The 24,509-nt window shown below is 42.2% G+C and overlaps 1 protein-coding gene across 1 annotated transcript; it reads right to left on the minus strand.

The window, feature by feature from the left end:
* Positions 1–320: 320 nt before the first annotated feature.
* PWP1 (PWP1 homolog, endonuclein) lies at positions 321–23,335 on the minus strand. The gene is made up of 15 exons (XM_057420681.1): positions 23,230–23,335; positions 23,081–23,139; positions 20,998–21,152; positions 20,473–20,558; positions 18,174–18,270; positions 16,788–16,898; positions 16,030–16,160; positions 14,655–14,728; positions 12,345–12,441; positions 11,248–11,309; positions 9,213–9,324; positions 4,709–4,799; positions 3,754–3,875; positions 2,727–2,832; positions 321–1,998 (listed from the first exon to the last, which is right to left on the minus strand). The coding sequence occupies exons 1-15, from the start codon at positions 23,293–23,295 to the stop codon at positions 1,895–1,897; spliced, it is 1,473 nt and encodes a 490-aa protein (XP_057276664.1). The 5' UTR covers positions 23,296–23,335; the 3' UTR covers positions 321–1,894.
* Between the last annotated feature and the right edge of the window lie 1,174 nt (positions 23,336–24,509).

Genomic DNA, 24,509 nt, shown 5'->3' on the forward strand with positions numbered 1-24,509 from the left:
TTTACACATTCTTAAGAAAAAGGATCCCATTTGTGATAGCAATGCTAAGAGAAATAACACAACTTTTTCATCACCTGTACGCTGTATTTCCTAGGGAGATCCCAAAGAATCCCATGATAAATGCATGTTGCTTGCCCTCTGAGATCAGAATGTGAATAAAAAGCTCCAGAAGGACAGGTTGAGGGATTTTGTCTAGTCAAGGGAAAGATGTGTTGCTTGCAGTAACACAATTTCTTCCCAAAACAAAAAGCAACATCTAGTGCTATGGTGGAAATTAGTACCAGAGGTACAGGTAACAGAAACAACTACCCTCCAAGAGCTTAACACAAAGCATTTATTTCAAGGGAAAGCTTTGAAAAACTTGCAGATTTTCAGTGGAGAGCACTTGAACAGAGGTGGTTTTGATGCCTTCACCTTCTTCAGCTTCACAAAAGTGGTGGTTCATTTACTGTCCACATCACGTCCTTCACTACTGCTTGGACTGCAGCAGGAATCCCAACACAGAGTATTCTTGGTTCCTGCAGAGCCATGCTAGGTACATGCCACCAGACTAGAAGCAACTAAATTGAACTTAGAAGCAGCCATTTAACTTAAAGGGGTGGGAAGCAAACTGCCAGCCCTGCCTTTTCACCATCTGCATTTTGTATTGATACAGTCAATCTGCCTCACCTCACCAGGAGTTACAGTGAGCTGGGATGGGAAGTGGTGGTAAGATCCCATCAACAACAGGCCCCAATACTATGGCTGCTTTGATACCCAGGGACTTCTTGCAGCAGCACCACCTCAACAGACACAGATACCTTCCACTATGAAGACAGGGAAACACATCCCAGGAGGACACAATAATCACTGGCCTGGGGTAAGGCGCTTGGGTGTTTTAGGTCACATTCCCATGGCAGGGGGGTTGGAACTAGATGATCTTAAGGTCCTTTCCACCCCACCCTAACCTATGATTAAAGTCAGCAGTTAGGGTGATTATACTCAAAACGTTCCTTTGTGCCTTCAGGTTTCAGGCAGAAATGCCTGGGAGGAGTTAGGAACATGAGCATGCAACATGGTCAGCTTTCACCAGTGACAGTGACAAGCCGAGATCCCCACCCTTGCTTTGTGTCCTGACAGCCTCTCGCCCTCTTCTGAGTAGTAACCCCTTACTTCAGTTCAAATTGTCTTCATATATATGTAACATCTGGAGCTTGAAGAAAAACCCAGTGCACATGTGACATTAACAAGCTTCAGCTGCTGTGGAACCACAAAAAAGAACCCCTGGATCTTGATGGGATAGATATGGGATATTTCTGGTTTGATACTGGTGATCTAAGGTGTTACAAAGGCATTTCAAGATCCTACTCGGGGACTCCCAACTTACTGCCCAAGAAATACTCAAGACTTAGGGAAGTTACATAGAACTTTTAAAATCTGTATTAGGAATCTGTAAATCTAGCCTCAAATCAAGTATAAATTATCTATTTACACTTGTCATTTCATTTAACTTTTGTTTTTTTATTACACACCTGCTGGCTGAAGTATTTTTCCTTATGCCTTTAGAAGATATTTACCTTCTTTGTAGTATTCAAACTTCTGTTAGTAGCAAAGTACTCTTCTAGTGCCTGTTTCAGTTTATGTATCAACTTTACACATAGTACTTCCTGTTACAGGGATCATAATCTCAGGCAAAAAGCAAGTCATTTAATCTTTCACAGCTAGTAACAGAGGCAGGAACTTAGAACTGCTGACTTAGAGCTTGACCCCATCACCGTATTTCTTCAAGATGAAGAAGCCTGCAGATTGCAGGACACCAGAGTAATTCCTATGAACTCTCACCAAATGGCAGGACTTGCAGAATCCACATTAGTCATAGTGCCGTTAATTACTTTGATTTTTGATGTTTGGTCCATCACGATTCCATTGCTGTCTCTGAATTGTTGCTGCTGCTGCTGCTGGCAACAGAGTTGGCGTTTACCAGAACAAGTCTCTCTCTGTTTCCAAAAACTTCATTCACTGCAAAACAGATGGGAACATGCTATTCTCCCAGAGGCAAGAGAACTACAGCAGGTGGAGCATGGTGAGCATCACGGAATGGAATGGAAAACCTAACTTGGCGCCATTGCAAAGCTTTTCCCCTTCCCCTGTATAGGGAGTTAAAGCTTACACATCAGAACAATCTCCCACGTATGATACTTAAATTACAAGTCCTGTTATTTCTCCTCCAAAGCATCTCTAGAGGTTTCTCTCTGTATAATTCCTGTGCCTAAGTACTGTGAAATGGATGAGTTTTGTAGTGCAAAACATTATGTTTAAATAATTTATTTCTGGTTTTAGTCTCTCTGGTTTCCACCAAGCTCTTAAGAGCCTTCTCCAGAAATTCACACCGTTTAGTTACATGTAGCTACCACCACCAATCAAACCCAGTCCTCACTTTTATGCCTACAAGTACTCAAGAATGTGGTACTCGATTACACCAGGAACATTAAGAACAAAGTAAAACATTGGTATTACAAGAAATCAGGTATTACACTTCAGCTACAAGAAAATCATGTGGCAAACACAGGTCTCCAAGTTAGAAAAACCCACATTTTTTGAAGCTGAAAATGTGAACACACCTGCAGCCTTGGGGCATTTAAAATACTAACCTAGTTACTCTCAGAGCCACAGTACATCACTGAATATACAAATACACCCTGGGGGCAAGGGGAGCATCGTAAGATCCAAAGAAATGAGAATGTTACCTGCAGAAATCTTGCTAATATCCCAAACACGCAGCCCTTCTCGCTCTCCTCCAAAGGCAAAAACAAATGGGAGGTCAGGGCAGCAAGCCGCGCAGAAGAGAACACCCTGGGAAGATGCAAGGGAAAAAAAAGAGGAGACTGTTTAAAACCCACCATCCCAAAATGAATCTGTCATCTGAAAATCCCAAGCAAGTTTTAAGAAATGTAATCTCTCTAAGTTTCTGTCCTGGGTTCAGCAGTCACAGACATTTTTCTCCTTCTTAGTAGCTGGTGCAGTGCTGTGTTTTTGACTTTCAGCCTGGGAACAGCGCTGATAACACCAGTGTTTTTAGTTGTTGCTCAGTAATGTTTACTCTGACCAAGGACTTTCTCAGTCTCATGCTCTGCCTGGGAGGAGGGGAAGCCGGAAGGAAGCAGAGACAGGACACCTGACTCAAACTAACCAAAGAGGTATTTCATACCACAGCACATCATGCCCACTATATAAACTGGGGGCAGTTACCCGGAAGGGCTAGATCACTGCTCGGGTCAGGCTGGGTATCGGTTGGTGGGTGGTGAGCAGTTGTACTCTCTTCCCTTGTTATTTCCCTTATCATTATTATTACTGGTGGTAGCAGCAGTGGTTTGTGTGTAGTGTGGGAGGGGAGGGAGCGAATGGTTGCATGGTTCTGGGTTGCCGGCTGGGCTTAAACCACGACAGTTTCCTGAAACTGATTTTGTGAAGACACAAAATTAAAGTCAAGAGCTGCTAGTTACAAACAGTGAATCACATCTTTGTCTTGAACCTGGAAGTTACACGTTGGAGCACCTACAATTCTACTCAGAATGTTGCATCTGATATTCAGGTCTGCCAATTAGATGTTGAATTGAATACCGCACTATAATGACAGTGATTTACCCAGAACACACAGGTGTGACTTTTTTCCCCTAAAAGATAGTATGTTAGGTAAAACACGATTCAAGATAGACAAAAAATGAATAAGCAGACATAAACCTTCCTGGAATTAAGAAATTAATATTACTCTACCATTTTCATATCCCTGGAATGGACTAAACTTGGTCTGTCTCCCAGGATATCCCAGATTTTCACATGTTTGTCAGCAGATGATGTCACAAGGCATCCTTTGATCTGACTGCTTAGCTGTAGCCCTGGAAGATTAAGAATACAGAAGTGTGATAGCACCAGGTAATCACTATTTCACAGACATGAGGACCCTTTTTGAAGCAAAGTCATGAGAAATCCAATAGTCTCCTCACACTAAATTGTTCCAGCAAAAAGGAGCAAAGTGATAAAGTTTCATGCTGCCACTGCTTCCCGTAGTGACAACAAACTGATGGTATGCCAGCCTATTCCGTTTCCCACTCCAACTGTAGCAGTGCAAGGATGCTATTGTTATGCTTCTTTCTTCACATAATCTGGCTTCTCCAGGTAGTTTTCTTCATTCATTTGCCAAAGACTCTTTTGCTATGCAAGACAATGTGGCATATTCATAGATCTCATTTCAGACACCTAATCGGGTGTTTCAAGTTGCTTCTTAGGGGTTCCTACACTGATCAAGCAATTAAAGTAGCCTGAAGGAGGCAGTGTATAAACCTTCCCAAGTGCTATACCTAAATCATCTCCAGAGTGAACGCCAGTATAAAATAAAGGTAAACATTATAGTTCGTGATCCTGGACCAGGTTCCATAGCTTTTGTTCTTCCTCACCCAAAACACCACAGGGAATGTGTCTCAAGTGAACAGATCTGCTTTGACATGTTTATTCAGGACATTCACTGAGAAAAGTTCACTGTTGTTAAAATATTTTGCTTACAACAGCTTCTCAGCAGATTTGTTTCACTCGCTAGTTACCCATAGTGAGTATGCACAACTTTAACTTGTTAAGCAAGGAATTGCTACTACCTCAGTCATAGCCATTAAAGACATCTTCCAGATGTGCCTCGCCACTGGGGACAAACATAACACACATACAGAGTGTTTACCTGACACCTCTTCATCGTGAGCTTTCAGAGTAAACAGTGGCTTATCAGAACGAGCATCCAGACAGTACACAAAGCCATCCTCTGTGCTCACCTAAGGAAAACACAAGATTGTGAAAACAGCCATAGTCACTCATTTGGAAAAAAGGTCCTACAAAGTAATACCCACCCTCTAGTAAACCCCTGTGATTTGAGACAGACTTACACTTCTTGGTAGCGCTTGTCATAGTACATGGATCTGCATCCACAAAGTCAGACTCCATCCAGCTAGTGCCTGAGCTGTTCTATGTACCTAAATTATGCTGCACTGACTTACATGGAAGCTTTAATCATATACAAATTTCTTAAACTGTTATTTTGAAGATACGCTACCACACTTGGCTGTCACGGTAGGCAATGAAATACAGTCTCCTAATTGGCAGTTCAAAGCTTCTGGAGCTATCCACTGGGTACATAATAGAATCATTGAATAGTAAATCATAGAATGGTTTGAGCTGGAAAGGACCTTAAGATCATCTAGTTCCAACCCCCCTGCCATGGGCAGGGACACCTCACACTAAACCATCTCACCCAAGGCTTTGTCCAACCTGGTCTTGAACATTGCCAGAGATGGAGCATTCACAACCTCCCTGGGCAACCCATTCCAGTGCCTCACCACCCTAACAGAAAAGAATTTTCTCCTAATATCCAATCTAAACTTGCCCTGTTTAAGTTTGAACACGTTATCCCTTGTCCTGTCACTCCAATCCCTAATGAAGAGTTCCTCTCTGCCATCCTTGTAGGCCCCCTTCAGATATTGGAAGGCTGCTATGAGGTCTCCACGCAGCCTTCTCTTCTCCAGGCTGAACAGCCCCAACTTCCTCAACCTGTCTTCATACGGGAGGTGCTCCAGTCCCCTGATCATCCTCGTGGCCCTTCTCTGGACTTGTTCCAACAGTTCCATGTCCTTTTTATGTTGAGGACACCAGAACTGTACACAATACTCCAAGTGAGGTCTCATGAGAGAAGAGTAGAGGGGCAGGATCACCTCCTTCGACCTGCTGGTCACGCTCCTTTTGATGCAGCCCAGGATATGGTTGGCTTTCTGGGCTGCAAGCACACACTGCCTGCTCATGTTCATTTTCTCATGGACCAGCACCCCCAAGTCCTTCTCCGCAGGGCTGCTCTGAATCTCTTCTCTGCCCAACCTGTAGCTGTGCCTGGGATTGCTCCGACACAGGTGTAGGACCTTGCACTTGGCATGGTTAAACTGCATGAGGTTGGCATCAGCGACAAAGATGTTGAACAAGACCGGTCCCAACACCGATCCCTGAGGGACACCACTCGTTACTGGTCTCCAGCTGGACATTGAGCCATTGACCACAACTCTCTGTGTGTGGCCATCCAGCCAGTTCTTTATCCACCGAGTGGTCCATCCATCAAACTGATGTCTCTCCAATTTAGAGACAAGGATGTTGTGTGGGACAGTGTCGAACGCTTTGCACAAGTCCAGGTAGATGACATCAACTGCTCTACTCCTGTCCATCAGTTCTGTAGCCCCATCATTGAAGGCCACCAGGTTGGTCAGGCAGGTTTCCCCTTAGTGAAGCCATGCTGGCTGTCACCAAGCACCTTGTTGTTTTTCATGTGCCTCAGCATGCCTTCCAGGAGAATCTGCTCCAAGATTTTGCCAGGCACAGAGGTGAGACTGACTGGTCTGTAATTCCCCGGGTCATCCATTTTCCCCTTCCTGAAAATGGGGGTTATATTTCCCTTTTTCCAGTCGTTGGGAACTTCACCTGACTGCCATGATTTCTCAAATATGATGGCCAGCGGCTTCGCAACTTCATTCTCCAGCTCCTTCAGGACCCGCGGATGGATCTCATCAGGTCCCATGGACTTGTGCATGTTCAGGTTCTTAAGATGGTCTTGAACCAGATCCTCTCCTACGGTGGGCCCAAGGTCTTCATTCTCACAGTCCCTGCGCCTGCCTTCCAAGACTTGGGTGGTGCAGTCAGAACCTTTGCCAGTGAAGACCGAGGCAAAGAAGTCATTCAGAACCTCAGCCTTCTCCAAATCCTGTGTAGCCAGTTCTCCTGAGAGCTTCATGAGGGGGCCTACGCTCTCCCTTGTCTGTTTTTTATTTGCTATGTACCTGTAGAATCCCTTCCTGTTATCCTTAATATCCCTAGCCAAGTTTAATTCTGACTGGGCCTTGGCTTTCCTAACCTGGTCCCTAGCTTCTCTGACAACATCCCTGTACTCTTCCCAGGCCACCTGTCCTTGCTTCCACTTTTTATAAGCCTCTTTTTTAATTTGAATTTTCCTCAGTAGGAAAAGACCAAGGAGGTCTCCTGGCCCTCCTGCTGCACTTCCTTCTAGTTGGGATGCAACACTCCTGAGCTTGTAGCAGGTGATCCTTGAATATCAACCAAGAGCCTTGGGCCCCTCTGCCCTCTAGGGCTATATCCCATGAAACCTTCCTAAGCAGGTTCCTGAAGAGGTCAAAGTCTGCTCTTTCGAAGTCCAGGGCAGTGAGCTTGCTGCACGCTCTTCTCACTGTCCTGAGGGTCTCGAATTTGACCATCTCGTGGTCGCTGCATCCAAGGCTGCCCTGGAGAGTCACATTTCCAACGAGCCCTTCCCTGTTGGTGAGCACGAGGTCAAGCATGGCACCTCTCCTGTCGGCTCCTCTGTTACTTGCAGAAGGAAGTTGTCTTCTACACAATCGAGGAACCTCCTGGATTGTTTGTGCTGGGCTGTACTGTCCTTCCAACAGATGTCAGGGTGGTTGAAGTCACCCATGAGAGCAAGGGCCTGCGAGTGTGAGGCTTCTCCTATCTGTCTATGGAGTGCTTCATTCTCAGGTTCTCCTTGATCAGGCAGTCTGTAACAGATCCCCACAGTAATGTCTCCCATAGCTATATTCCCTTTAACCCTGACCCACAAACTCTCTGTTAACTGCTCACCTGTCCCCAGACAGAGTTCCATACTCTCCAGCCTATCCCTAACATAAAGGGCAACTCCCCCTCCCCACCTCACAGGCCTGTCTTTCCTAAAGAGCCTGTAACCTTCCATTCCAACACTCCAGTCATAGGAGCCATCCCACCATGTTTCTGTGATGCCTATTATATCATAGACATGCACGCATCTCTAATTCCTCTTGTTTGTTCCCCATGCTGTGGGCATTTGTATAGGGGCAAATGAGCCGAGCTCCAACTGAAGCCAGCTCATTGGCTGGAGCAGCTGGGATATCTCTACAGTGCTCTGAGCATTTGTTATAGGTGCTGGCAACTGACTGGGTGTGTTGGGATGGAATGATGCCCCCCTCCCCCAACACATCCAGTTTAAAGCCTCCTTGACCAGTCTGGCAAGCCTCCTACCAAAACTGCTCTTTCCCTTCTTTATCAGACCAGCTCCACCAGCCCCCACTAGACCTGGCCTACAAACTTGGGTCCCGTGTTCAAGACACCCAAACCCCTGACTATGACACCACCCTTTTAACCCTTTATTAACCTGGCCAATCCTCCTAGCTTTTTTTAGGTCCTCCCCTGTATCCTGGAGAATTGACAAAAAGACAGTCTGAGCTCCAGAGCCCCTAACCATCTCTCCCAGGGCTCTGTAGTCCTTCATTATGTTCCCCAGTCTACTACTATCTATATCACTAGCACCCACATGGATCACTAGAAGTGGGTAATAATCCGTGGGACTTACTAGAGCAGGCAGCCTCTCTGCAACATCCCTGATCCGTGCCCCTGGTAGGCAACACACCTCCCTTGAGACCGAGTCAGGCTGACAGATGAGTGCTTCTGTCCCTTTCAAAGTAGAGTCCCCTACTACTATGACTCGCTGCTTTTTCCTGGCAGCACCAGTAGAGATCTTCTTTACCAGTGCATCAGCCAGCTGTTTCTGGAGCCATACTCAAAGCTGAGAGATCTGTATCACAAACCCATGAGAACTGAGCAACTGCTTTTTTTGGCTGTATATATAAAGCAACAGAGAACCAGACAGCCACTGAGGTAATAAAAATTATTTCTTTTTAAATTCTGTTTAAAACTTGTATTATAAAAATCTTCACAAACCCAAGGTACCCCAGCAGGGTGGACAATGCCCTCTAGTGCTGATTTGAAACAATATTCAGGATCTTCGGTCTAAAGAGCTGCTTCTCAGCTGCAATTGCCTCATTACACGAAACACAAGAGCAACTATGCAAAGGAAAATACATCCCAGCCACTGAACACTATAACAGTATGGCAAAGATGCCACCTCTGGAGTCAAAAAGCAACTGTATCAATTGCTTTTCTACTGCCATAATAAAGGTACTGGGTAAAGATCTGGTCTTCATATACTTGTTGAAAAAAACTACCCAAAACCATCCTCACACGCACTGCATCTTGAAAATAAGGAACAACAACAGTCCAACTCCATCACCTCCATTATATGATTCAGAAACATTATGAACACAAAAATATAGGCTAAATGAAATGGCAACAGTCTACAAACTGAGAATAGAAGAGCATGTACTCACTAAGAAGTTACAAGGTGAAAAATGATTCCAAGTTACTCTTTCAACCTGACCACTAAACCGCCACACGCGATGGTTATCTTGTGGGTTTCTGCAGTCATACAGTGCAGCTGATCTATGCGAAAAAGGGAGAGGAAATAAATGAATAAGAAAAATCAGGGTAGAACACCTTACAAAGTTTGTTTTACCATTGGCATTTATAGAAGGCCCACATAAACTACAATTCAAAAGTTAAAATGGAAACAACTTCACTATTTAGTCTTCCAACTCAACAATAGATGAAAATTTCTCAGATAAGTCACAAGACTTTCCCATATGCCTTCAAGTTTCATCTCGGTTACAAACAGCTGTTCTATTGAAACTAACCAAATAGAGCTTGAATTTACTCAATGCATAAGATACTTATTACACAGGAGACCATAATTATGCAAATATATCACTGAATTATGAACACACTTCAGTAAAGTCAAGCAATGACTTTCAAAAATATTGCACTAATTAGGAAATCCATTTCAGGATTCAATCACAGAACGGTTTGAGTTGGAAGGGACCTTAAAGCTCATCTAGTTCCACCCCCTCTGCCCTGGGCAAGGACACCTTCCACATTTGTGGAATACATATACCTAAAATATGCTTTAAGAAATACAAAATGGATCTTTACAAGGGATTAGGGAAATGCTGCTCCAAAAAGAAGAAACAGTGGATGGGAGTTAATGGGTCCCCTGGTATTCTTTACAGGTACGTGCTTAAACCGGTGGTGGCAGAATGTGTCCCAACCCCAAAATCTCCTGGATATGAATGCAAGAGAGGTGTGATGATGTCACTCTTGCAGCACCTCATCACAACCAGCATCCACAGTGTAACTAGCTCCTACTCTATCATATAATTAAAACCAAAGAGATGTGATCTAGATCTCTATTACCTGGCATTTTACAACAGTTCTAGCATATATGCAATTTTTAATGGTCTGACTTTTAGGTTATGAAGGCATCTGCCAATATTCACTGAATAGCCTGTGTTTCTGCAAGGCTTCATAGGAAAAAATCCACAAAGGCAGTGTACAGACAGTAAACTGGTTTATAGGTGTCCATGGTATCGAAGGGCTAGCTAAAATAGCATTGAGTAGCTGGCCTCAGGGTGTGGACTTTTTTCTTTCTACTGAAGGAAGTCAAGAGCGAGGAAAGCAGGCAGAGCAGCTCCTAACAGCAATAAAAGGATTTCCTCCATTACTTTCACTTAAGCAGATGGAGCAAGAGCACAACAGAAGCCAGAAAATATAAAGGCCTGGCTAAAGATTGACAAGTCTATAAATACCACAAGGACAAAGTCTTAAAAGAATTAAAAAAAAAAAAAAAATCAATATAAGAAAGTCACAGTTACAGAACAAAATTAAACAGTTACCCCTATGGGATGGGAGAACAGAGGGGAAGTTTTTGGGCTGGCAGGGCTTATAAGCTACTGGCAGTTATAGCGCTAGTCAAAGCGTGCAGCCACAAACCATTTCACAGCATCTCCAGCCTGCAGTCACCGGAGGTAGCCCATTAAACTTTGGCTATGGCACGCCTATTAATAGAGGCTGTAGGGAGGAGACTGGGATGTTGAAGTCCCTCATGCACCCATCCTGGTCCTACAGCTTGGCAAGACCTGCACAGGTTTTCAGAGGAATGAGCAGTGTCACGTTCCCAATGCAGAAAATGCCATAAGGCCAAATTAAGAAAGAAATGCAGTTTGGCATAGACACCTGGCACAGAAAATGCTGCTCCAGATGGTTAAAGGATTTAGCTAGTCCTGAGAAAGAGGTAAGGAAAACTACATTTTGGCCACATACAAACCTGGCTACCTTGCTGGAAAAAAATAAACAGCATTATTCAAATTTGGCACAGTTACAAGCAAACGAAAAGGAAAACATGAAGCAACTTAACAGGCTTTATTTAATACTAATACCCTCCCTACATGTAACATTTGAAAATGACATACTGACATACTTATCATTAAGATCCAGAAATGATAATGAAAATGACATTTGACCCTGACATACTTATCATAAGATCCAGAAATAAGGGTCTGAGTTTCAAATGGATGAAACTGCAACGTCTGGACCTAGATAACAGAAAATTTTGTATTTAAAAATAAGCACTGAGGTATAGTACGCATATACACGATCTTTCTTTGAACAAACAAGAGCACAAGCCCTCCTTCCCAAAGCCAGCACATTGCCCAACCCCCCCCCCAAATCGATCCTATTAAGCTTGTTGATACTCAGATTTTTCATAAAACAGTGCAAGAGAGGCACATTATTTTTATTCAAACACCCCACCCAGTGGAAACAAGGTATTTTCCTTGTTTTATATATATTTTTATATATATTTATATATACGTTTATATATATAATATATCTAATATATAATATATATTAGATATATTATATGTATTTTTATATAGAAATGAACTGAACAGAACCACATGGGCCCTTTCTGCTCTAGATATAAAAAAAAAAAACCACAAAAAAACCCAACCAAACAAAACCCTAAAAAACCCCAAAATCAGAGGAGATAAAAAAAGAGCTGCTTCCAGTTATAGAAAAAATGCAGATGTTAGCAAAAAATGAAAATCAGGAGTTTGCCAAGGGCAGCGACTTCGTTAACAGCAGAATAAGGTTACAGCTATTAATAACTAACTTCCACATTTTAATTACTATGAGATTAATTCATTTCTGAAGTACCCACCACTGTGGTATTTTAGTATCATCTATTTTAAACTTTTCTTACCTAGAACTGACACTCACTGTTTCCTCAGAGAAAATTATAGTTTGACCTATTCTCAGAGACCTATTTTTTGGAGCTTATTGCAGCCCTATCGGATTCCCACCATTAGGGCTTTCACAAAAAAGGCATTTTAGAAAACTGCTGTAAATCTTCACAAACTATCTAAAGGACAAGTTAAATAGCACTTTAAAAAGCAAATACAATGTTGTTTGCAAAGGCAACTAATTCAGAACTTTAAAGAATTCTGCACAGTTCTTAGAAAACTACAGAATTGTTGTTGTAAGGGTTCACCACCAAGCAGTTAATGAAAAACTGCATTTATTTTTTCTCTGTATTTTACAGTGGAAGAAACACAGCAATTGTTACTTACCTTGTCTGTGTGTAGCATCAGGCTGGCTGCCGGCTTACCCACAGACATATCCCACAAAATCACAGTACTGTCAGCAGATGCACTTGCTAAAACATTCCTGATAACAGATCAAGAAATAAGTTTTAAATATCTTTATACAGATACAAACAAATGGTCAAAAGTCCAAAATACATTGACTCAATTCTGAGATCAAGTATGCCCTGGACTACAGACTGTATTTCTCAAGCCTGACGGATAATTCCCTGAAGGTAATTCTAAGTTACGAGTGAAGAGTACAAACAGACTATATTACATTATTTAACACAGTAACAACATTTGACAGTTTTGCTTCAGTTCCCCCCCCGACACCACTTAAAATATCATTTATTGGAAAATTTCTTGACCAAAATGAAGAAAGGCTTTAAGCATTTCCTTTCCTTAGCAACTTAGCCCTGCTTACATACACATACAGCCAAGTGCCAGAAAAAAATGGTTTTAAAACACTTTGCTCTCTGACTGTTTATCTAGCTGCTGAAGACTTAACACTGTACACCCTTCTGAGAATCCTAAAAGGAACCACTAACATACTAGCTAGTTTACAGACCCCCTATTTCAACTTAAATTTGGCCAACTGTGTTAAGAGCAATAAACATGCAGTTTAGAATTTTAATCAGAAAAAAAAACTCAAAACATTCCCAAAGGCCTGTCAAATACACAGTACAACTACTATTGCTCTTAAAACCTGATCTGTTACCTCAACATGTTGTTTCTGATCAAAACTGCTCCCCCATCCCTTATTTTTTGTGTATTAACGAAGCGTTATGGACTGAAAGAGCTAACATCCTCCTGGAAACACTGTCCTTCCAAACGTTATAAGGGAAAGTTAAGAAAATGCATAGTGAAGGCTCTGAGAATATTTTACAGTAGCACCATTATGACATACAGGCAGAAAGTTATTTACAGAGAGCTGTCACAGTATATCTTGCTTAAAAAACAAACAAAACATTTAAATACAAGCTGCTCCACGGAGTTTCTTGTTTTCCCCATAAGCTTCCTACTTCAAGGCTGGTTTAATGTCCTGAAAAATCTACCAGTATCAATGAGTCTGTAACTCAGCCCATTGCAGAATTATGCATTCCAAACACTTAATTATTGTGGCTCTAAGTTTTATGACTTGTCTCTATATTATCACCAGAAAATCATTTCTATGTACGTGAAAACTACTCTTCTGTAAGACAGACAGAAAGATCACTGCCACACTGTGCACATGTGTATAATTTAGGAACAGGCAAAGCGCTGTAAATGAAGAGGGCAATCTATGTACATTTATTGCATTTCTATATGGATGTTTCCTCCTTCAGTATCTAGAGAAAAGTCATTACAAATGAAGGCTTACAGCTGCTCATTAGGACTATACAGAGTTAACTACAGCCTGGAGAAGGCTCCCTGGAGACCTCAAAGCAGCCTTCCAGTATCTGAAGGGAGCCTACAAGAATGCCAGAGAGGGACTCTTCATCAGGGATTGTAGCAACAGGACAAGGGGCAATGGGTTCAAACTAAAACAGGGAAGTTCAGGTTAGATACAAGGAAGAAGTTCTTTCAAGTTTCAAGGCCCACGCTGAGGACCCTCTGATAGCTGAACTGTTAACAACTACCTTAATTGATAAAAACAGCAGCATCGATACTTCAGTCATCACATTGCCCCTGACCTCTCACCCAAGATGGGCCAGCTTTGTGTTGCTTCAATAGGAGCACTTAATTGCTAGTTTGTTCAGGCAGCATAATATTGTCTCTGTCTAGGATAACCCAAAGGTCAGAGGCATTTTTGTAACTGTGCTATTAGGACTTTTACACTATCTTTTCTGCTCACAGTTCAGGTGCAAAAGCCAGAGTTAAAAAAAAACAAGAGAATAGCAAGGACTTTTCTTCTACAAATCTGCTACTATCTGCTGAAATGGTGTTTTAGGTCATTGTCAGATCAGCACAGATGACAGCAGCCATCTGGTTCTCTAGTCTGTGCATCTGACCTAAACGGAGCTGATTTAACAAATGGCTTAAACCCACCTTAGCCCTGCACTCATCTGGACAACCTGCAAACACACAGTGATCTGCAGCAATATGTAGGTTAAAAATAATGATAATAAAAAAAATAATCAAGACTTCCAGTTAAAAAAGGGGGGAGGGAGGTGTAGTTTTGAGAAATGATTCATTTCAGCACTGCTTTCAAGTTCAACGATATACTACATTGTATTTTGGATTTCTGTGAAAAATGCATGCCAAATTAAATGCACAAATTTGTAACCATCCATTGTTATTCAAGTATACTTTTACCTGCTTTGTTTATTCCACGAAAGATCAAGCACAGCATCAGTATGTCCTTTCACTGTCTCTTCTGAAGATAAGCTCTGTATGTAGATACAAAATACTTTTGAAAATTACAGCTCCAATGGAAGTCAAGCGTTATAACACATTAGTATAAAATCCTTAATACCTTCACAAACAACTTCGTATTTTATATTACTCTCACTTGCTGCAACAAGGTTTTTGATAGAAGTGTCTATTCAGTACCTGCACCTCACTTCCTATCCCAGATGTCAGATGGCTTCATTTCATTCACAGCTGCTGGGTTTACAGAACTGGGTACTCCCTTCAGGCTAGTAGCAGAATTTCATTGTCTCCAGCTAACGTGCAGCTTCTTCAGCTTCTCTCTAAACACTCCTGGCAGTTCCCTCACTCCTTCAAATTAACTGAGCTTGAAGCCCTTGTAACTGCCAGCTCCTACAACTTCTAACTTAAAATGGTTAAGCTTCAAAGACAGCAACTGGAAACCACCCATAACTCACCCCATTTCTCTCAATTCCAGGTTTTAATTATCCATACAGAGAACGATTAGCATTTCAAACTGAAGTAACATTTATGAATGATATCTTCAACAGCAATCCTGATAACCCAGCGATTTTCAGAAGCAAGTTTCATAGAACAAATTCCCCTTCCAAGGATATTTTCTCTATTATATTTACAACTAATAGGTCTGAGAGCTGCAGTAGTCAACCCCCTACGCAATGACAGTAAGGTTCTTTAATAAAAAGGTTCTTTATCTAACACTGTAGTGCTCCTTTGTTTGGGAAACCAAGATTAGCTATATATTTAGCATCCACATTCCCTATTTACTCTAGGGAGTTTTTAAGCACTTCCTGAAGCATCTATTACACACAAAATCTAGCAAATTTAAGTGACGTCAACTTCCAGACTTGTTTCACATACCAAAGGATTAGGATAAATCATAGCACATTCTGGCATACAATTAGGATGACATTCATCTCGCATAACTTAGCATCCAGTCTCAACCTCACTCTTCCTCTTTGGTGGTTAAGGTTTTCCCTGTAGTCCACTACGAGAAACTGAGCCATTTTCAGGTTATGCCTCTATGCCTTTACCTCAATTTCTATGAGTATCATCTTGAAATATGCTTAAATTTTAGATAAAGCTAACAAGGTGAATCCTCAGTAAATGTATTTTACTAGTGTAAACCTTGTCCTTTATTCCTCAATGCCTTTTCAACTCCAAGACACAGGAAAATACCAATTTTAACCTACTGCAGATGACCATGACATTATCTTCTGTAACCTGTCTAAATACCATCTTTCAACAGACTGAATTAAATCCAATTATCTATAATTTAGATAAACAATTTTGCAATACTTACTTTCTTCCCTTTCTTTTTTTTCTTTTTCTCTTTCTTGTCTCCAAGAGAAAAGACTGGTTCTAGGGATTCTACTACATCAAGGTCCCAAATGTCAATAACTGGGGTCATGTTAGCTACTGCAACATAATTTCCTACAAGCAGAAACCCAAATGTGACCACATTTATTTAGAATTACGAAACAGCATATTTGGCAATCCAGCTGTTGCTTATTTCTTTGATTAAGTAAAACTTATACTTATGTACCAGAATTTCCCATTTGAACATATTTGATGTTTATAACTGACTAGGAGCAATTTTAAAAAATCAACTGACAGCAGATGTTGCCAGAAAAAAAAGATTACTTGCTCTCCTCCTTCAGTAAAAGTAACTGCCCAAAGCAGCTGTATACAGTTCCATGTTTTGGTTTATTTTTTGATGAAAAAACAAACAACAAAATCCCACATTGGCTGCACTATTGGAAAAAAAATCTGTAAAACAGAGGAAAAAAGTTACTGAATACATAAATATATAAAACTTTTGCTGTGTTTTACAGTTTGGATTTGCCATAATGAGTTTGAACAAAAATAACTTTTCATTTGCAAATGGAAAATAAAGCAAATTAGAGAAGAGCTTGCTTTGGTCTAACTGGCAATAACTTAATTATTTGTAATAAAGCTGGTGTTTTAGTAAAATCACTTGTTATGGCAGCATCACTAAGATGACTGTATCACCAAAACAAATAAAAAAAATGGACATTTACAGTATCCTTTGTAATTTACCTACTGATTCATCAGGATTAGGATCAAAATTCAGCCACTCCAGACTTAGAGGGTAAGCAGGCAAGATAATATCATGATGCACATAAAATGAGTTCTCTTCATGATTATAAACTGAAAAAGAATTAAAGACATACAAGACATCAATGAAGAGGAAAAGTAAGCAACTATGAACAGTTCACTTCTGCAAAAGGCAGACGTAGCAAAAGCTAAATTGTCAAGGAGATCTAGAATGTAAATTTACATTCCAGTATGAACTCAGTACATTCAGAGTTTTAGCACAGAGGCCAGTGCCTCCAACTACTACTATTATGCCTACTTAATGTTATGGCCTGTGAATTACACAAAACAAATAAACATTCTCATGTGCACTTTAGACAAAGAAGTGACAAGTTCAGCAAAGCTTAGACACTTGACTCTGAGCATACTACACTACTTTGTTTCTACGACTGCTTCGAAATTGATGCTCCATATCCAACACTCTGTACATCAGGATACAGTCAGAAACAATTTGAGAGGAAATCAAAGGGGAAATGAAGATAAAAGACAAACAGTTTGCAAATTAGAGAAAGCTGAAGAAGTCAGAAGAAATTATCTTTAGCAGGTTTTGACTGAGCTGCAGGAAGACTTGCTAAAGCAACCATATACTAAATACAGCATTCCCTTTAGCCAGCAATTTTTTTCCTTATAATAAAAGAATTTACTAACTGGACAGCAGAGAAACCCATTAATTATTTTAATAACATGGTATCATCACAAACACAAAATCACTGTGCCATTTTTAAGTGCATGTGACAGATGTTCAGATAGTAACTGAAGTCTTCAGTTAACTAAGCAGTCTTAGCAGTTAACTAAGACAGAGCCACCCTACGTTATAAACAGCAGAAGCCTGTGCTATTGTTTTATAAGTGTATATTGGGAAAATTACACAGTTAATAAAATTTGTAAACACCATCCCTAGAACAAGTGGTATTCAGACCTCATTAAGGACCATCTCTTCTAAAACTACGATGATAGAGGTGTTGATTCTTCTACTCCTAGCACGAAGCCAGTAGAAGAAGTTCGCATGATTTAGAAGAAATTTATTCAGAGAATAAATTTATTCAGAGAATAAAAATGCCATAGTATTTTCTAAGTGCCCTTAGAAATGAAATAAGAAAAGCAAATGCTATATAGCTGAAAAAACACACTACCCTCTAAATAGCAATACCACCACATGAAAGACTCAAGTTCTGGAAAGTGGCTAAAGCACCATGACACAGGAAAGATAAGGAGAAAGAGAACCTTCCAAAAACCAACCCTCTCGCCCTTCTACAGAGCCATATGGCATAGGCTAGGTGAGACATACTCCCTAAATTCACTGTAAAGAACAAATCCTATGTTACATACCATGGACCTCCAAACTACAGTAGTCTTTATCAACTCTGCCACAAAGGACAAGATTGTCAGTGGGCTTAATCAAGAAGTCTTCTTCTTCATACTGATCCTGAACAGCAAAAAGGAGATCAGTGGATATTAAACAGAGCACATAAATGCACAAAACTACACATGAATCAGTAATAATTTTTAGCAGAAAACACTCAAAAACCCAACACCCTGCTGCCCACCTGACTAAAGTCATCCTACAGTGGTAAACAAAGAAAGGCAGGAACCAGACTCAATCATGGGGAATTGGATAGTTATTATATAGACTGAAGGAGTGCTTATGTGGACCTAGGTGGATTTAGAGAGATGTTTAATTATCAAATATGAAACCATATTTTGAGGCTACCATGATGCAGCCCATTGCTGAAAAGAAAATCACTGCCAGGAGCCCACACATGCAGCTTATTTCCCTTGTGCTCTCATGCCTTAAGCATCTATATAGTGTAACATCATTTTACACAATAAGCATACTGTAACTGCTCCTCACATCCAGGAAGCAATTCCAAGAGCACTGAAGCATTGTCTACTTTATGGAAAATATTTCAAAAAAAGTGCTGCCTACAGCTATATTGGGCATTCAGCAGTACCAGAACAGATGTAACATCTCATCTAACTTTCATTGCTACTGAGGAATGGAAGGCATTCAGGGAATTTTTGTTAGTGGAAAACTAAGAACTGTACATAAAAGTCAATAGTCTTGCACAGAGTACCATCCTTCAAATATACAACACATACTTTTTGGACTTGTTGCAAGCTTTTTAATTTCTATTTTATTCACTGGAAGCATCTTTTCAATATTTGAATTCTATCAAGTCCTGCACTTTTTTGAATTAATCAACTTAATGTTACACAATACTTGGCCTTCAACAGTACCAGCAGTAAATACCAAAAGACAATATAAAATGCATATTAAAGACTAAAAGTACTCTCTTTCAGAATTTGAGCAATGGTCTTGAGTGCAGCAAGAAAGGCCCAAGAAAAAGATGTTCATTCTTTCTGTCTAGAAGAAAGTTAGCTTTTCTGACATAGAATATATGCAGCTCATATTATCTCTGAAGCCCTGTGCAAATACCTCTTTGACTACAAAAATCACTTTGAAAGCATTTCTCTCCTCTACTGCTACACAGGAACAAGAAAAATCATCAACAGTCAGTGGAACACAGAGAAAACATACAGTGCCTCAAAATGCACACAGAAAGGTAAGATGTATGCCTTCCTCCTTGAGCTTTGTTAAAGTATATGAAGTCACCATAACAACACCTTGTCCAAGACCACACATTGGATAAAGTCCCCCGACACACAAACTAGATGTTGCAGTAGAAACCTATAGCTCCTCTTTTCTTTCGCCCTTACTAGCTTTGTAAAGAAAAAAAAAATAGTATAAAAAGGACAGCACCCAGAAAAGTCTTTATGCTTACAAGAGGTCCCAAAAATTCACCTATACCTTCACCCTGACCCAGATGACCATAGTCTCTCCTGATGCCTCTATGCTACATTGACTCTTCTCTTGCAACCTCATCTTCCAACTAATTTATGCAATTTCTCTGTGTAAATCAATCGCAAGTTGCAGTCTATCCTTCTGAACTAAAATGTGGATAGTCTCTGGAATTGCTCCTTGTCTTTTCTGAGGACCAAATATCCTAGCCATGGCAGTACCAATGTTCACTAGAGAAAGACAAACAGGCTGCATAACAGGACAGCACTGCTGACACAGTTAGCTTGTTAGACTACAGACAGAGACTTCTTCACTCCCTGCAGGAGATCTTACAAAGCCAGCTCCTGCAAAGATGTTCCCCATCTGATACTTGATAGAAACTAACACAGACAGAAGCAGTTAACTACACAGTATGCTGGGCATATATGCTTAACAGGGACATATTCCTTCATGCCATACCTGAGTCTACCTTAGTTTGGTTTCTTCCACAAACTGGTGGAAGGTGTAGAAGTCTTGCAGTCTGGGAAGTTTTAATATTTGGATCATTAGTGGCCTGAGATTTGTTACCTCTTCAAGCATTTTCTGTGTCCTACTGGACAGGTGACAAACCACACCACACATAGAACTGTTACAGCTGCCTCAAACATAAAAGGCACGTGTAGAGGGGCCTGCACAAAGCAACTATAAAAGGAGTTCCATCTGATCAAAAATCTGGCACACCTCTGGAAAAGGACTGCAAGCACTTACAGACCCTGAGGCAGCATGGAAAATTTAACTGATTTTTAAGTTTATGCTGTTTAAGATGTTTAACATTTTTATAATACTTACAGTGGTTTTTAGAGTGATGTAAGGATCATTATCATTACTCCCATATACTGCTAGGGTAGCCAAGGAGTCTCCAAGTTTGAGTTCACCTAGGTGGGAATTTCAGAACATCTTTAACACATGTCAATGACAGGTGAAGTTAGAAACTCCTGTACCAATACCTGGATTACCTATATTGTAAAAAAGGAGTGGGCTAAATTAACTTCAAAGTTACAAACGTAAGAACCTCAGTAAGCTAAATTGCTTGCTGGTTTGGAGGACTTCTGCTGCTCTGCTCCAGCACTACAGCAGGGGGAGCGATAATCTTTCCAACATGCTCTCGGTTAAAGCATCAGGGAGAGGAACACCGAAGGACTTCACTCACTAAACGATTTCCGAAACTAGGACAAACAGATTACTAAAAATGTGGATTTTCAGCATTTGAAACATAGACCTGTGAAGTTTTAGGATACAAATGTCTTAATTACAACGAAAACATGAAAAGGTTCTTCACTTACATTGTGTATCTGACATTAACATTTTTGTTACCTGTGCATTCCTCTTCATCATAATTTTCCAAATCATATTCATCTAGCTCATCATCAGGTGGGTCTTCATTTTCATGAGAAGACTCAGATCTGCCAGGAACATCTACATTCACATCAGATGCCATCTGGCCTTCATCACTACCATCAGCAGCATCCCTGTTTAAAGATACACATCCCTGAGAAACTAAGGCGGACATTTAGAATTCTTCCAGGTAATTGCTTAGGAGACTGCTTACAAGATTTCAGCACCCAATCCTGGCTGCTCCAGCCTTTATGCCAATAATTTGGAAATCCATCCACTCCTTTCCTATCTTTTCCCAAAATAAACGGCACCATTATACACAGGCTTCCAAAGGAAGCCTTTCTTGACAGTTTTCATGACAAACTGCCACACATTTTGGTTTTCAGAGATAATCTGTGTGTCTAAATCCCTTGCTCTTACCTTTTTATTTTTTTATGCATACAATGCTCTCAACCTCACTTGTGTACATTTGCACATGTCCAATTCCTTCCTTCCTTTTTCCTCCCATACTCACAGGCCCTGTCATGGGTGATGACCCTTGCATTTCTTCAAGATTTTCAAGACCTTATTTACTCGTATTTCCCATACTTACCTTAGAGGAAAAAACAACATAAAATTCATTAGGTAGGGATATATTGTGGATTATTTCTTACAAAGTAAACTATGCAACATCTGAATAACTTGGTACTTAGGTGGAACAATTCCATATGCAGGGAATTCAGCAGAAGGAAGTGTGCATTAAAGATTAACTGAGGGCCTAATAGGCATCTGAGATGTCTCAGTGGAATGTGATCCAGAGGAATTCATCCCTGCTGAATACACTGTATTCCTTTCCTTCTGCCCTCAGGATTCCTAAGCAACAATGAGTAAAGACAGTTCCCATTTGCCACACACAAAGAGTTGTGGTCAATGGCTCAATGTCCGGCTGGAGACCAGTAACAAGTGGTGTCCCTCAGGGATCGGTGTTGGGACCGGTCTTGTTTAACATCTTTGTCGCTGACATGGACAGTGGGATTGAGTGCGCCCTCAGCAAGTTTGCCGATGACACCGACCTGTGTGGTTCAGTTGATACGCTGGAGGGAAGGAATGCCATCCAGAGGGACCTTGACACGCTTGTGAGGTGGGCTGATGCCAACCTTATGGAGTTGCTAATGTGCAAGGTGCTACACCTGGGTCGGAGCAATCCCAGGCACAGCTACAGGTTGGGCAGAGAAGAGATTCAGAGCAGCCCTGCAGAGAAGGACTTGGGGGTGCTGGTCAATGAGAAAATGAACATGAGCTGGCAGTGTGCGCTTGCAGCCCAGAAAGCCAACCGTATCCTGGGCTGCATCAAAAGGAGCGTGACCAACAGGTTGAAGGAGGTGATCCTGCCCCTCTACTCTGCTCTTGTGAGACCTCACCTGGAGTATTGTGTGCAGTTCTGGTGTCCTCAACATTAAAAGGACATGGAACTGTTGGAACAAGTCCAGGGGAGGGCCACGAGGATGATCAGGGGACTGGAGCACCTCCCGTATGAAGACAGGCTGAAGAAGTTGGGGCTGTTCAGCCTGGAGAAGAGAAGGCTGCATGGAGACCTCATAGCAGCCTTCCAGTATCTGAAGGGGGCCTACAAGGATGGCAGAGAGGAACTCTTCATTAGGGACTCTAGTGACAGGACAAGGGGTAATGGGTTAAAACTTATACAGGGGAAGTTTAGATTGGATATAAGGAGGAAATTCTTTTCTGTTAGGGTGGTGGTGAGGCACTGGAATGGGTTGCCCAGGGAAGTTGTGAATGCTCTATCCCTGGTGATGTTCAAGGCCAGGCTGGACAGAGCCTTGAGCAACATGGTCTAGTGTGAGTTGTCCCTGCCCATGACAGAGGAATTGGAACTAGATGATCTTAAGGTCCTTTCCAACCCAAACCATTCTATTACGTACAAAAATCTAAGGTGTGACAGGTTTGTGCAATCGCCCCCCCCCCATCCCCCCCCCCTTCCTCTTCCCTGCTCTGTCAGCGGCGACGATACCCGGCGGGCTCCAACCGGTCCCGGTAGACGGCCTCGCCCGCTGCCCCGGCTCACCTCACCCTGTCCTGGGCCTCCTCGATGAGGTCGTTCAGCTCCTCCTGGCTGAGCTGTACCTGCGGGGCAGACACACTGAGGTGTGAGGGCAACGGCGGGAGGCGACAGCGGGCAGGGGGTCCCTCAGCTCAGCCCAGCCCCGGCCTCACCTTTTCCGGCGTCTCCTTGGCCACGCCGCAGCGCACCCAGGCGGCGCAAGTCACCGGGCAGCTCATGGCGGTGCGGGGCTCTGTGGAGTGCGGTGCCGTGCGGTGCCGTGCGGGGCGACACGTGCAAGCGGCTGCGGCGCGCCACGAGTGACGTGTCTGACACGAGACCCCGCCTGCAACGGCCGAGGACAACGGAACGGGCGGAGATAGAGCAGCGTGACGTCATCACCCAGCGCCGAGAGAGCCGGAAGGAGGGGAAGGGCGTGGCCTCAGCGGGAGGGGCAGCGGGTGGTGTTGGCGCGTTGGTATTCGCGTCCCTGAGGCGATCCCGTTTAGAGTGGGTATTAGGGAACGGTTCTGCACCGAGAGGGTGCTCAGGCATTAGAACAGGCAGCCCAGGGCAGTGGTGGAGTCACCATCCCTGGAAGTGTTCACAAGCCATGTAGATGAGGCCCCCAGTGACATGGGTTAGTGGTGGCCTTGGCAGTGCTGGGGGAACAGTTGGGACTTGGTGATCTTAAAGGTCTTTTCCAACCTGCTTGATTCTATAAGTCTATGATTCATGCCCAGGCTGTCACACATGGTACCCCTGCTGTCTTTAGCTGTGGCTGGGCCCTGCTGGAGCTCCAAGAGGCTCTTAGTAACTGAAAATAAGGTTTTTCCATGCAAAGGTCCTTGTGCAGCTGAAAGTGACCAGGTCACGTCAGTGCCGCAACCCCATCTTCAGGCTTTTCAGGTCCTCCATTTTCCCCACTGGCATTCCCCACTTGCAGGGAGAAACCTGCCCTGCTGACACTTTCACTTTGGCTCTGAAGTACCCCAGCAGTGATCCACCAAAAGTAAAGGTTTAGAAACTTTTTACTGATCCCTAAAATTGATCCATGAAACCAGTGCACAGTCAACAGTGAAAGGGAGGTACAGAAGTTGGAGGGACCAGTGTCTTCATGGGAGGTGCTGCTTTTTGCCCTCTCAAGTGTCAGATTCCTATACTAGCTAACTTATCAAATCAGAAAATAGAAAGCCAGCTGGAATACACAGGAAGGTAGTCTCTTACTAACATGCAGAAATCACTGTTGTTTCCATCACCAAGATCTTAATTCAGGGGATAACTGCAAATTACATGGATGGGCCACTGAGGTTAGGGAAAGGAGCATTTCTCATGGTAAAACTCCAGGACTTGGCAACTGAACTTCAGCTTGGCAGACAGGATGGCTGCGTTATTTCATCCACATGTCACTAGGCAGCACAACTGTATTCAATTTAATTATTTTTATCCTGAT

This window comes from Pezoporus wallicus, unplaced genomic scaffold (assembly GCF_028554395.1).
Source record: "Pezoporus wallicus isolate ANWC-B61680 ecotype Strahan unplaced genomic scaffold, APGP_CSIRO_Pwel_v1 contig_2871, whole genome shotgun sequence".
Lineage (NCBI taxonomy): Eukaryota > Metazoa > Chordata > Aves > Psittaciformes > Psittacidae > Pezoporus > Pezoporus wallicus.